The 15,490-nt window shown below is 40.6% G+C and overlaps 1 protein-coding gene across 1 annotated transcript in view; it reads left to right on the plus strand.

The window, feature by feature from the left end:
- The window catches only part of LOC129399777 (fatty acid-binding protein 5-like), a 93,874-nt gene extending 80,229 nt beyond the window's left edge, over positions 1–13,645 (plus strand). Inside the window, exon 2 of the mRNA XM_055121150.1 lies at positions 12,890–13,645. Within this exon, the coding sequence (XP_054977125.1) occupies positions 12,890–13,352 (463 nt within the window). The 3' untranslated portion in view covers positions 13,353–13,645. The remainder of the gene's footprint in view (positions 1–12,889) is intronic.
- Positions 13,646–15,490: the final 1,845 nt, after the last annotated feature.

A 15,490-nucleotide genomic window follows, 5' to 3' on the forward strand; every position in this document is an offset into this window, starting at 1 on the left:
TTTTGTTTTTGTTTTTATTGGTGGTGGAATATGGGCACTGGTGAAGGGATGGGTGTTTGAGCATTGTATAACTGAGATATAAGCCTGAGAACTTTGTAACTTTCCACTTGGTGATTCAATAAAATAAATTTTAAAAAGAGAGAGAGATAGAGATAGAAAGATTGCACTCATCTGTGGAATATAAAATAACAGAGTAGGAGACTAATACCCAAGAATAGTAGAAATAAGTACCAGAAGGTTGGCTCCATGGCTTGGTAGTCGGTCTCACATGCTTAGGGAAAAGGCAGCACAGATAGAGAAGGGGACACCATGTAAAATGTGGTTGGAGACCCTGCGAGGGAAGGGAGATGCATGCTGAAAGTAGACTGGAGACTGAACTCAATGGCCACTCAATACCCCTATCACAAACCACAACACCAAGTTGGAGAGAGAGAACAAAACAGGAATACCCTGCCACAGAAGCAGGTTTGGGTGTGGGGAGATGGGACTGTGAGGGTGGGAGGGATACTGGGTTTATTGGTGGTGGAGAATGGGCACTGGTGGAGGGATGGGTTCTCGAACATTGTATGAGGGAAACACAAGCACGAAAATGTGCAAATCTGTAACTGTACCCTCATGGTGATTCACTAATTAAAAAATAATAATTTTTAAAAAATAAATAAATAAAGTGTAGGGATTTCATTGGGAGCAATAAGAAGTCACATTGAGTAGGAGAAAGAAGATAAGAGCATGCCTAAGAGAGCAGCTGAGTAAAGCCCAAAGTATTCAAGTTAAATAATTTGTTGTCCCAGCATCAATATTGATGTGATAATAGGACTGTAAATTTCAATTTGCCCCCTACCGTAAAATTAATAGAACATTAGAACAGTACTTTTTGCATTTTGATTGACTTATCATATGTGTAGTAGTAATTTAGTAATAATATGTCAATGATGGGGGCTGGAGCGATAGCACAGCGGGTAGGGCGTCTGCCTTGCACGCGGCCAACCCAGGTTCGAATCCCAGCATCCCATATGGTCCCCTGAGCACCGCCGGGGGAAATTCCTGAGTGCAGAGCCAGGAATAGCCCCTGTGCATCGCCAGGTGTGACCCAAAAAGCAAAAAAAAAAAAAAATGTCAATGATGGGCTCCAGCTTCCATTCCTGCCCCGAGCAGCGCTCCCAGCTGCCGAAGACCTCCAGAGCCTAGCCACAGCCATACTCAAGGCCCCTCTCCACACATTCGCATGAGCCTCATGCATGAAGGTACTGGCAGATGAACCCAGGTGTGTGGGACCTGGGACTGAGACCTCCAAGGCTGCTCGGTTTGGAACTGAGTCTCCTCTGCCAGGAATTTCCATTTCCCAGTAGCTAGGCGGTCACACCCAGGGACTGCCCCCGCGGTGCTGTGTAATCCCATCAATGGCCAGCATCCAGAGAATTAAAAGCAAGCTCCCAAAAGACATCTTATAACCTAGTTATCCCTCTGGGAGAACCTGGCAAACTACCGGGAGTTTCCTGCCCACATGGGAGAGCCTCACAAAGTCCCCATGGTGTATTAATATGCCAAAACCAGTAACAAGCGTGATCTCATTCCCCTGACCCTGAAAAAGCCTCCAATGCGGCATCATTGGAAAGGATGAGTAGAGAGAGGCTTATAAAATCTCACGGAGATTTTACTGAGACCGCTCGAGAAATTCGAAAATCAATGGGATGATGATGATGATGATGGTGGTGGTGGTGGCAATGATAATTAATTTTATATACTTTGTACTGTTTGCCAGACTCTTTGTGAAATACACTAAAGAGAACACATTATTCAATCTTCAGTGTTCCCATAAGTTAGACTTAAAGATCATTCCTGTTTTGCAGATGAAGATACAGAAAACTGAGGCACAGAGACGTAAAAATAACTTGGGGGAGGATACTCTAGCAGTGCTCAGAATGAGATAAAATAACTTTCTCAAGAACAGCCTAGAACAGACTAAACAGCAATTGCAATCCACATTAATCTCTCAATATTGTACCTTAGTTAGAATGCTAGGTCTTTCATAATACAGTGGAATGGAAGAGTAGAGTGCCATGTGAATTCAGTCACTTAATTTTTAAAATTTTTTATTGAATCACCATAATATGCAGTTACAAAGTTTTCATGATTGAGTTTCAGTCATAAAATGATAGAACACCCATCCATACACCAATGTATATTTTCCACCACCAATGTCCCCAGTATCCCTTCCGCCACCCTCACCTTGCCTCTATGGCAGACAATTTTTTTTCTTATGATCTCTCTAATTAGGGGCATTATGGTTTGCAATATAGATACTGAGAGGCCATCATGTTTGGTTCTTTATCTACTTTTAGCACACATCTCTCATCCCAAACCATCCCTCCAAACATCGTTAACTTTGTGAGCCCTTCTTTAGCCCAGATGCCTTCTCCCCCACCTCATATGGTGCAGTCTTCCTGACCCTTGTCTCTACTGTCTTTGGGTGTTAGTCTCATATTATGTGATTTTATATTCCACAAATTGGTGCAGTAATTCTAAGTCTGTTCCTCTCTTTCTGACTTGTATCACTTAGTGTGATACTCTACATGTCAACTCACTTATAAGAAAATTTCATAATTTCATCTTTTCTTTTTTTATTTTTTAAAATTTTCATTTTATTGAATCACTGTGAAAAAAACACAAAGCTTTCAGATTTAAGTCTCAGTCATATAATGATTAAACCCCCATCCCTTCACCAGTGCACATGTTCCACCAACAAGAACCCCAATATACTCCCCTCCCACCCACCTTTCACCTAAGTAGCTAATGATCTTCACTTTATTCTCTCTATACTTTGAATACATTCGGTATTTCAATAGAGAGCTCACTATTATTGTCTGTAATTTTCCCCCAACAATCAGGCCTGCTGAAAAGCCATCATTTAATAATTTCTTTTCATTGCTGAGAATGAAGACTCTATGAGTTCGCGCGCGGCCGCGCATTTTTGGATTTCTGATATTTTAGCTCAGTTCACAGTCTAGATGGGAGGGGGGTGTTACCAGCATGCCCTCCGCCCAGATAAGATCCAGACCCTCTGCTCCTAAAGACTATGATCTGAAAGGTCTTCTAACCCATTTTGGCACCTAGAGTGGCTTCATACAGAAATGCCTCTAGACTGTGAGCTGTGCTACAACCCCATGACTTCATCTTTTCTAACCTTTGCATAGTGACCCATTGTGTAGATATACCATAGTCTCTTTAACCAGTCATCTGCTCTTGGGCACTTGGATTGTTGCCAGATTTTGGCTACTGTGAACAGTGCTTCAATGAACATACAGGTGCAGATGTCATTTCAACTGTGCTTTTTAGCACCCCTGAGATATATTACCAGAAGTGGTGTTGCTGGGTCATATAGAAGCTCAATTTCTAGTTTTATGAGCATTCACTTGTATCACTTGTAGCCCCGTTGATCTTCAATTTGCTTGAGTGGGCGCCAGTAACGTCTCCATTTGTCTCTGTCACGAGCTAGTGCAGCCCAATGATATCTGCTCGCTCCAGGAACAGGAAGAGCCTAAAATCGTTCATTCAGAGATTTGACAAAGAAATCTAACCATCTAGTTGGTGGGCGGCCAAGAGGTCTTCTGACATCCCGTGGAATCCAGTCGGTAACAGCTCTTGTCCAGCGGTCGTCTCTGAATCGCATTACATGACTGGCCCATCTGATTTTTGATGCCTTGGCAAACGAGACAGCATCCCTGATTTTTGACCATCGACGGAGGTCAGAACTCTGGATTCCTTCTCTCACTTGAGTGAGACATGATATTTCCAGCATAGCTCTTTCGATTCCTCTTTGGGATACCCTAATAGCATTCTCATTCTGTTTGCATAGGGCCCAGGTCTCTGAAGCATATGTTAGTGCAGGAAGAACGGTGGAATCGAAAAGATGTGCCCGGAGTTGGAGGTTCTTCTTTCTCTTAAACACCTCTTCGACGCTCTTGAATGCATTCCACTCTGCTCTCTTCCTCCTGTGCAGTTCTGGCACCAAGTCGTTCCTCATGTTGATTTCTTGACCCAGGTACATATAGCTGCTGCATTCGGAGATGTTCGTTTCATTGAGAGCAAATGGAGCTTCAGGGACCAGTTCGTTTTTCATGAACATCGTCTTGTTGAGATTCAGCTGCAATCCGACCTTTCCACACTCATGGTAGAAGTCAGCCAGCATCTGTGCCGCTTGGCTAATGGTTGGTGTTATGAGAACAATGTCATCAGCGAAGCGGAGGTGGTGTAATTGCCGACCATCTATCTTCACTCCCATTCCTTCCCATTCCAGTCGTCGCATGATGTTCTCAAGGGCGGCACTGAAGAGTTTTGGTGAAGTGGTATCACCCTGCCGCACCCCTCTCTTTACATCAATGATCACTTCCTTGTAGAATGATGAGATCCTGGTGGTGAATCCACAATACAGCTTGTGGAGGATTTCGATATACTGAGTTTGAACGCCCTGTTTGGCCAGGGCTTCGATGACCGCCTCAGTCTCAACAGAATCGGAGGCCTTCTTTAAGTCGATGAACGTTAGACATAGCAATGCCTATAATATTTTCCAAAAAGGCTGGGCCAATTGGCATTCCCACCAACAATGAAAGAGAGTCCCTCCCCAAATCCATGCCAGCACTGGTACTTCTTGTTTTTTATGTTGTGTGCCAGTTTCTGTGGTGTAAGAAGATACCTCATCGTTGTTCTCATATGATTATCTCTGATGATTAGTGATGTAGAGCAATTTTTCATGTGCTTTTGGCCTTTTGTATTTCTTTGTTGAGGATGTTTCTATTCATTCCTTCTCCCCATTTTTTGATGGAGTTGAAAGTTTTTTTTTTTATTGAACAGTATATCAATGTCTTGTATACACTGGATATTAACCCCTTATCTGATGGGCATTGTGTAAATAACTTTTTCCATTCGTTGGACTCTCTCTGTAGTTCAGTCACTGTTTTTTTTTGTTTGTTTGTTTGTTGTTTTTTTTTTAGGTGCAGAAGCTTCTTAGTTCTACATAGTCCCATTGGTTTATATTTGTTTCCAGCTGTTTGGTCAGTGGTATTTCATCCTTAAAGATGCCCTTAGCTTCAATGTCATGGAGGATTCTGGCTACATTTTCCTCCATGTAACTTATGGATTCAGGTGCGATATTGAGGTCTTTAACCCACTTTGATCAACCAGTCACTTTAAATCTCCCCCATGCAACAGGGAGCTCATCTGAGAGGTAACCAGTCAAAATAGAAAATGGGATGCCATGGTTGAGAGAGGGCAGAAGATAGGAGATCCTCAACCCCACACTTTCTCTCCTAGGATGCTCTCTTCCTGGACTTGCTCTCTCTGTCTGTCTCTGCCTCTGTCTTTCTCTTTCTCACTTTCTCATCCTCTCTCTCTTTCTCTCTCTCTGTTTTTGTGTGTACAATCCCAGAAAGACTGCAAGGTCAGGTATGGCTTGTGTACCAAGGCAGCTGGAAGCATACAGGCAGGCCTCATAGGCCCAGATAGGGACATATTACAGATGAGCTCAGATGCCCATGAAATTTCAGATTCAGACAAAGCTTGGATGTCCATGCAGGGACAGATACTAAGTATAGGAGTTTCACCCATAGGTACCTTTCCTTAGCCAGAGACTAGGAAAGCCAGAAGAGGATGACTGGAACTGCTGGGGTATAGCTGAAAAGCCCAAAGGCAGGTATAGAGTACAAGGACCATATAGAACAGAACTGAGACATTGTACATGGGATGGGCAGTGCCAGAGACATGAAAGTCACATCATATTTTGGGAAGAACTGATATTCATCAACTTAAGCTATACAATGAACTTTAACTTTTTTCTTTGGAAAAATGTCATGGGTATCCTTATAGAGACTGCATTGAATATGTATAATGCTTTGGAGAGTATTGCCATTCTGAAATTGTAAATCCTCCTAATACCCATCTGAAACTAGGTGAATATCAAAGATATACAAGGCACTGGTAGAACTTTGCAAGAGAAAATCATCCAACCCCATCAAAAAGTGGGTGAAAAATTGAACAGAAACTGTCCAAAGAAGAAATCAAATGACCAAAAGACACATGAAATTAAAATGTCCTGCATCACTTAGCATCGGGGAGATGCAAATTAGAACAACAATGAGATATCATCACACCACAGAGACTGGCACACATCACAAAGAGCAAGAGCAACCAATGCTGGCCTGGATGCTAGGCAAAGGGACTCCTCTTCATTTGTGATGGGAATGCCAGTTGGTCTAGCCTTTTTGGAAAACAATATGAATATTCCTCAAAAAGTTAAAAAGTAAGCTTCCATATGACCCAGAAATACCACTTCTGAGAATATACTCCATGGTCCCTAAAACACACAGCAGATCTATCTGCACATCATTGCAGCACTATTCACAGTAGCCAGAATCGGGAAAGAAGCTGAATGCCCAAGGACAGATGACTAGTTAAAGAAACTATGATACATCTACACAATGGAATACTATGCAGCTGTTAATAAGAATGAAGTTGTTAAATTAGCTTGTAAATGGATGGACATAGACAATATCATGCTAAGTGAAATGAGTCATAAGGAAAGGGATAGACATAAAATGATTGGATTAGGTTGTGGGATATAAAAAATCATAATATGAAGTCACTGCCGTAGTACAATAGAAACAAGGGCCATGAGTTTCAGTCCACAGTTGGATACCTGCCTCAAGTGCTTGGACAGAAGGCAGTTGGGATAGAGAAAGGATCACCATGACAAAGATAGTTGGAAATGACAACTCTAGATAAGAACTGCAAGCTGAAAAAGGTAAAGGAACAAACATGATAACCTCTTAGTACATGTAGTGCAAGCCATAATGCCCCAAAGAGAGAGAGAGAAAGAGAGAGAGAGAGAGACAGAGACAGAGACAGAGACAGAGACAGAGACTGGAAGAGGCAGAGAGAGAGAGAGTGTTGGAACACGGTATTACTGAATCTCGATGACCATGAACAGCTTTGGAATTCTGTATCTCATGGTGATTCAATAAAAAAAGTTGTTTGTTTTTTATTAAAGCCCTCTGGCTTTCATTCTTCCCAGTTTTGTATGCAAATCTTTCATACAATTCTTAAGAACCCACCAGTGTGGGAAAATCCACTTTCACACTGTATCACTGTACTTGTACTGACGACAAGTGATACAAGTGATCACTGTATCACTGTTATCCCGTTGTTCATCGAATTGCTTGAGCGGGTGCCAGTAACGGCTCAATTCGTCCTAGCCCTGAGATTTTAACAACCTTTCTTTACTTTTCCATGCCCAACAGTGCCACATTGGAGGCTCTTTTAGGGTCAGGGGAATGAGACCCATCATTGTTACTGTTTTTGGCATATCGAATACGCCACGGGGAGCTTGCCAGGCTCTGCTATGAGGGCAGGATACTCTCAGTAGCTTGCCAGGTTCTCCAAGAGAGAGAACGAGGCTATCAGAGGTCGTGCAACTGTAAATTCAGCCCTGTGGTTCAGGGAGCTTTGTTTTATAGTCTCTGGATCTTGGCCGTTGATGCACTAGGGGCAGTTTGTGCGTGTGACAGCCCTAGTTACTGGAAAATGGGGGATCTGGGTGGAGGAGGCCCAGTCCAAATCCAAGCAGGCTTGGAAATCTCAGCCCCTGGTCCCGCACACCTGGGTTCCTCTGCTGGTTCCTTCGCTCATAAGGCTTGTCCGAGCATGTGGAGAGTGGCCTTGAGCATGGCTGTGGCTGGGTTCCTGAGGTCTTTGGCTGCTGGGGTTCTGCTCAGGACAAGGAGGGAAACTCAACCCGCCCTGCTCCGAGGGGTCCCGGTGAAGACAGCTAGGCATGGGGACAAGAGACATAGCTGCCTTCCATTTTCACACCAACAATATAAATTCTAATTTATGCCCACAGAGATTCCTCATTCACTAAAGAAGGATGTATTTATTATTTAGATCATGATAATTGTTATAAATGATGGAGGTTAGACTCATAGTTCAAAGATAATGGTAGGCCCTAAGAAGGCTTGGTTAAACTTTGGAAAAGCACATTTTCTTTTCACATTTTGCTTTTCAAATTTTTAGTGGTCCACAGAAGTAAGCTATTGAGAGTAAGCATTTGGGAACCTCATGGCAATTTAACAAAGTACTTTTATTTATCACTGTATCTGTCATCCTGTTGCTCATTGATTGTTCGAGTGGGCATCAGAAATATCTCCATTCGTCCCTGTTGTGTGATAGTGTAACCTAGTGGCATCTGCTTGCTCCAGGAACATGAAAAGCACATTGTTGTTACTTATTTTGGCATATAGAATACGTCACGAATAGCTTTCCAGGCTCTCTGAGAGGGATAGAGGCTTTGAGCTTATATAGTTGAGCCAGAGGTGGTTTGTGGGTGTGTCTCTCACATTCCTAACTTTAACTGTTTAATCCCTGGTGGTTTAGTAGCTAGGATTTGGCGTTTTCACTTTTATTTATACTAAAAATAATTTATAAAATTGGTTATCTAATTTTGTATAACCTTTAATATATTTTTCTAGGAAATTTTACTATATTTTATAATTTATAGTGAGAAGTGACATTTTTTTCTGACTGGATTTTCATTTTTAATCTATAGATGTTTACAAATTGTGTAAGTTATATATATTATGACTTGTATCAAGAGAGAATATGAAAGACAATATAAACAAGTAACAAGAAAGTGTTGTCAGTGTTGTTGGTAGAATAGCTAGTGGAGCTAGTCTGGAGCCTTATTTTGACGTGGCAGTCTCTTCTAATTTTCAGAATCAATGCTCTTGAGTATTATTTTGACATTGTAGTATTAAACCAGTTCTTTTCTTTAGTATAATTAGATTTTTAGAGGTCATACATTCAATTCTGGGCAATTACTGTCAAGTTAAACATTCAAGATGAAAGAAGGAAGTGTATAATTAATCAAGTAGAGACATAGAACTGAGTAGTAACATTTCAATGGGTGATAGAATAGAAAGGAATAAAGAAGGGAACCTTTGTCATTTTCATTGACACTATTCTCAGATGTTAAAGAATTTTAAACACTTAAAATTTGTATTTTTTGTGAAAAAAATTATAAAGACTTGGAAAAATAATGCAGTCACATTAAATAATTATTTTTGGCATTATTCAATCATTCAATAGACATTTAATGTGCTCCTGTTACATACTTGCCCCTCTCACTGGCATTTGTGGACACAAACAGCAACCAGATTACAGTATTTTCCTAAAGGAGGTGTCAGTCTAATGAAATAAGCATTAACATAATAATAAATATAGTAAACTTTATTAATAATAACAGAGCAGTTATTCTCAAGGATATTTTCAGAATTAGATTGAAAGAAGCATAGTTTCAAATACTATATCAATATTATTTCATCAAATATTTAATAGGCAATAAATGTATTTGGTGTCCTTTTAAAAAAAGATTTATTTAGGCACCACAAACAGTTTAGAAAACTATTAATATGAAGTCTTAGCACCATAGCCTCCACCAGTGACTTCCTTTCTTCCACCATTTTCCAAATTTTCCCCAAAAAGCCACATCATACATAATCTTACTACTGAAGGCCAATTATGTTTCTATTGGCTTTCAACATTTGTTGTCCCCCTATGATGTTTCTTTACATCCCAAATACGAGAGAGATTATTCTTCTCACTAACTTCACTCAGCATGATATTCTACAGATCCATTCACATAGCAGTAGATTGCGAGATTTTATCTTTTCTTAAAGTCAAGCAGTAAATTTCATGACTTCATTTTTCCTAATGTTTGAATAGTATTCCATTTTGTAGATGCACCAGTATATGCAGTCATCTGTCCTCAAGCACTCAGCTTGTTTCCAGATTCTGGCTATTGTGAAAGTGCTGCAATTAACATAGAAGAGCAGATGGTGTTTCTGCTGTGTGTTTTTTTTGCCCCCCCCCCAGGATATATTCCCACAAGTGGTATTGCTGGGTCAAATGAGAGCTCAGTTTCCAGTTTTTTGAGGAATGCTCTTTTTTTTTCCCAAAAAGGCAGGACTAGTCGGTATTCCCACTAGCAATGAAGGAAAGTTCCTTTCTCCATACATTCGCATAGGCACTGGTTGTACTTCTTTGGGACTTGTGCCAATCTCTGTGGTGTGAGATGATATATCACTGTTTTGATTTGCATTTCCCTGATTATTCATGATGTAGAGCATTTTTTCATATGCCTTTTGGCCATTTGAATTTCTTCTTCAAGGAAGTTTCTGGACATAAAGAGTACCATGCTGAGTGAAATGAATCAGAAAGAGAGGGACAGATATAGAATGACTGCATTCATTTGTGACATATAAAAACATAGTATGAGACTGATACATGAGATCAGGAATAACAGAGGCCAGGAGAACAATTATTGGAAACCTGCCACAAGTGTGTGTTGGGGGTGGGACAAGCAAAGGGCAGTTAGGATAGAGAAGGGACTAATATAACAGTATTACTTAGAAATGATCACTTTGAACAAGAACTGAGAGTTTAAATTAGATAAGGGGTTTTATATATATATGATTAATGATATATTATCCTTTCAGTATCTGTGTTGCCAACCATAGTGCTTTAAAAGAAATATATGGATAAAGAGAGAAAGAGACAGAAAGAAAGGAGGAGGAGGAGATGGAGGAGACAGAGAAGGAGACGGAGACGGAGAAGGAGAAGGAGAAGGAGAAGGAGAAGGAGAAGGAGAAGAAGAAGAAGAAGAAGAAGAAGAAGAAGAAGAAGAAGAAGAAGAAGAAGAAGAAGAAGAAGAAGAAGAAGAAGAAGAAGAAGAAGAAGAAGAAGAAGAAGAAGAAGAAGAAGAAGAAAAAGAAGAAGAAGAGGAAGAAGGAGAGGAAGAAGAAGAAGAAGAAGAGGAAGAAGAAAAAGAAGAAGAAGAGGAAGAAGGAGAGGAAGAAGAAGAAAAAGAAGAAGAAGAAGAAGAGGAAGAAGGGTAAGAAGTGGAAGAGGAAAAAGAGGAAGAAGAGGAAGAGGAAGGGGAAGAATAGGAAGAGGAAGAAGAGGAAGAGGAAGAAGAGGAAGAGGAAGAAGAAGAAGAGGAAAAAGAGGAAGAAGAAGAAGAAGAAGAAGAAGAAGAAGAGGAAGAAGAGGAAGAAGAAGAAGAGGAAGAAGAGCCTACCACAGACGCTGGGACATGTACACTAGAGAATGGATGGGTGGTGGAACATTATATACCTGAAACCCAATCATGATCAACCTTGTAACTGTGTATCTCACTGCAATTCAATTAAAAAATTAAAATTTTAAAAATGAAGTAAAAAAAAATGAAGTCAAGTAGTATTCCATTGTGTAGATGTGCCATAGTTTCTTATTCTAGTCTGTTCTTGGACACTTGGATAGTTTCCAAATTTTTTTATTGTAAATAGTGCTACGGTGAACACGGGGTTACAAATGTGTTTTCTGAATAGAATTGGTGGGCAGCTTGAGGAAGATGGCAAATATAATTGCTAGCTCACATGGAAGCTCAACTCCCAGGTTTTGGGTCTTTTTCTTAGAAGTAGCCACATCATTTTTCTCAAAAGGCTGGACCAGTTGACAGTCCAACAAGCTGTAAATGAGGGTCCCTCTTCTCCCACATTGACGCCAACAAGTTGTTTTTGCTCTTTGTGATGTATACCTGTCTCACTAATGTGAGGTGATATCTCATTGTTTTGGTTTGTACATGCCCGACATGTGCAAAGTGATGCTAGGGTGTTTTGATTTTCATAAAACTTTTGACCACTCTGTATTTTTGAGGAAATTTCTGTTTATTACTTCCCCTATATGCTGATGCTGATTTTTTTTCATGTAAAGTTCTATCGATGTTTTCTGTTTCTTGGACATCAACCTTTTGTCATATGAATATTGGGCAAATGTTTTCTCCCAATCTGTGTGGTACCTTTATATTCTAGTCATCCTTTCTTTTGAGTAGCAGAAGTTTCTTATGTTTACATAGTTGCATTTATCGTTGCTTTTGTTTGTTTGACCAGTGGCATCAAATCATTGAAGATAGTTATAGATTCAATGCCATTTGCTGTTTTACTGTAAAAGTCAATTATTTCTATGAACGTTTGTGTGGTGTTTAGTATAGTATCATGCATAGGTAAATATTAAGAGTTTGACTTCCTTTCCAATCTGGATATACTTAATATCTCGTTCTTGCCTAGTTTTCATGGCAAGTATTTCTAAAAATATAGTCAAAAGTATTGCTGAGAGTAGGTAACCTTGTGATGTGTCTGACCTTAGAGCAAAAGCTTAGCAAAAGCTTTTCACCATTGAGTACAAGTTTTGCCTTGGGCTTGTGATAAACGTCTAACTCTGTTGAGCATACTTCCTTTCAGACCCATTTAATTGAGAATTTTTAATCATTAATACGTTTTGAGTATTATCAAATACTTTGTCTGCATTTACTGATATGATTTTTACTTGTGTTAATATTAAGTATTATGTTTATTGACTTGCATATATTGAACTATCCTTTAATCCTAGGATGAATCATACTTGGTTAGGGTGTATGATATTTTTGACTTATCATGAATATTAGGTTGTCTTATAGTTTGTTGAGGGTTTTTGAGTCTATGTTCATCATGGATGTAGACTATAGTTCTATAGTATTCCCTTTTTTTGATGTCCCTGCCTTTTATAAACAGTAGTGCATGCCTCATAGAAACTGTTTGGGACTATTCCTGTTTCTTCAAATTTTTGAAATAGACTGAAAAATATTGGGAGTAGATATTCTTTAAAGTTTTAGAAGACTTAGGAGTAAGCCCATCTGGGTTTGGGCTTATGTGCTTATTACCATTTCAATTTCCTAAATAGTAGTTGACCTGTTTAGGTGGTCTATTTCTTCTTGATTCAACATTGGAAGCTTATAGGAATCCAAAAAATTATCTTTTACTTCTAGCATCTCTAGGTCGTGGCATAAGGATTTTAAAGTAATTCCTGATGGGCTCGGTCGCCCCCGCCGCCCCGTGCCCAACGCCCGTGCTCCGCGCCTGGTGGACAGCAAGGGCTTCGACGAGTACATGAAGGAGCTCGGAGTGGGACTGGCTCTTCGAAAGATGGGTGCAATGGCCAAACCAGATTGTGTCATCACTGTAAATGGCAATAACCTTTCTGTAAGAACCGAGAGCATTTTGAAAACAACACAATTCTCATGTAATCTGGGAGAGAAGTTCGAGGAAACTACAGCTGATGGCAGGAAAACTCAGACTGTCTGCAGTTTTAAGGATGGTGTATTGGTTCAGCACCAGGAATGGGACGGAAAGGAAAGCACAATAAAAAGAAAATTGGAAAATGGAAAGTTGGTGGTGGAATGCATCATGAATAATGTCACCTGCACTCGTACCTATGAAAAAGTTGAATAAAAATTCCATCATTTTGAACAGGAATTAGCGTCAAGGATTGACAAGCTCAGTTCAATGAGCAAATCTCCATGTTGTTTTTTTTTTTCCTTCATTACTCTATCCGTGATGTTTATCACAAGTATTTTACATACATCTATTTTAAAGTATTGGTTTAATCAAGATCATCCCTTTGGTTAACAAATAAATGTGTTTGTGTTACACCAGAGTTGTAAACACTCTTTAACTTTGTAGGAAATCAATGGTGAGTTTTGAATTAAATAAAATCTGGGGTAGTCTTGAAAAAAAAAAATAAAGTAATTCCTGATGATCCTTTTAATCTCTGTGGCATATGCTGTGACATCTTCCCTTAATTTCTGGTTTTGTTTTACTAGTATTTGTTTTATCTCTTTATTTGTGAGTCTTGCTGATGGTTTGTTAATCCTGTTTATTTTTTCAAAGAACTTGCTTTTGGTTTTGTTGATCTTTTGATTTATTTGTTTGCGCATAATTAATTTCTGCTCTGTCGCTGTCACTGTCATTCCGTTGTTTATCGATTTACTCTAGCGGGCACCAGTAACTTCTCTATTACGCTTAGCCCCTGGGATTTTAGCAGCCTCTCCTTACTCATCATTCCCAATGATTGGAGGCTCTTGCAGGGTCAGGGGAATGAGACCTATTGTTTCTGTCTTTGGCATATCTAATACGTCTCGGGCAGCTTGCCAGCCTCTACCGTGCGAGCAGGATACTCTCGGTAGCTTGCTGGGCTCTCCAAGAGGCATGGATATATCTGTTACTGTATTTTGGATATGAATACACCATGGGGTGCTTGCCAGGCTCTCCCAAGTGGGCAATAGACTCTCGGGAGCTTGTCAGGTCCTCCAAAAAGGAGAAGTAGGCTATTAGATGTCCCCTCTGAGGGACCCCAATGAAGACAGCCAGGCGCAGGGGCATGAGACTGCATCGCTCTATTCCGGGAGCTTGGTTTTATAATCTCTAGATGTTGGCCATTGATGGGATTACATGGCGCCAGGGACAGTTTCTGGGTGTGACCGCCTAGCTACTGGAAAATGGGGGATCTGGGCGGAAGAGGCCCAGTCCCAATTTGAGCAGTCTTGGAGATCTCGGCCCTGGGTCCCGCACACCTGGGTTCCTCCGCCGGGTCCCCCATGCATGAGGCTTGTCCGAACGTGTGGAACGTGGCCCAGAGCATGGCCATGGCTGGGTTCCGGAGGTCCTCAACTGTCGAGGCTCTGCTCTGGGGGGGAAGGGAAACACAAATTTCTGCTCTATGTTTTATTATTTCCTTCCTTATGTTTGCTTTGGGTTCCTGTAGTTGGTCTTTTTCTAGCTGTAGGATAACATGGGGTTTGTCCTTTTAGCCTTGCCACAGGGAACTTAGTTTACCTTAAAGCAATGTCCTCTCTGTATGGACATAGGAAGACAGTTAATATTAAGCTTTGTAACTTGGGAGCTGATTGACTCCAATAATATTTATTCCTGGGCATCTGCTTTCTCAACTAAGTTGCCCTTAGTTCCTTGTTTGGACCCCACCCTTGAACGAATCTCTGGAGTAATCTCCTTAGATGAGATTTTGTTAATCTCCTGGAGAAATGGTCCTACCCCTCTTTGTTGATTTGTAAATATTCAACCCACCTTTGTGTTACCGCCCTATGTGATTGCTATATAAACTAAGACTGTGGGGGAAGAGAGGGAGACAACACAGACAGAAGAAGACACAGCAAGGAGAGGACAGAGGCAAGACAGAAGCAAGGAGAAGACAGAAAAGAGAAGACACAGAAGCAGAGATACAGAGAGGTTGGGAGAGACCAGAGACAGAGATAGAGAGACAGAAGAGAACACAGCAGCACACACAGAAGCAGAGCACAAGGAGAAGCCATCCCGATCTGGTCCATACATAGCGGCTCAAGAGCACCAAACTCGAGCTGCACGTGCGAGAGAGAACTGCCCTGAGAGCCCGCAAACAGCACAACACACATATCATCTCCCCCTCCCTAGCGCCCGTCTTTGTAATTTTTTACATTATAGCCACTTAAGTTACACAGTTACATTATTTATGTGGACTTTTCTTGCTTCATAATAAAATCTTGCACTATTATGAAATTTCCTCTTAATAATGCTTTTGCTGTATCCTGTATATT

This window comes from Sorex araneus, chromosome X, assembly GCF_027595985.1.
Source record: "Sorex araneus isolate mSorAra2 chromosome X, mSorAra2.pri, whole genome shotgun sequence".
Classification (NCBI taxonomy): domain Eukaryota; kingdom Metazoa; phylum Chordata; class Mammalia; order Eulipotyphla; family Soricidae; genus Sorex; species Sorex araneus.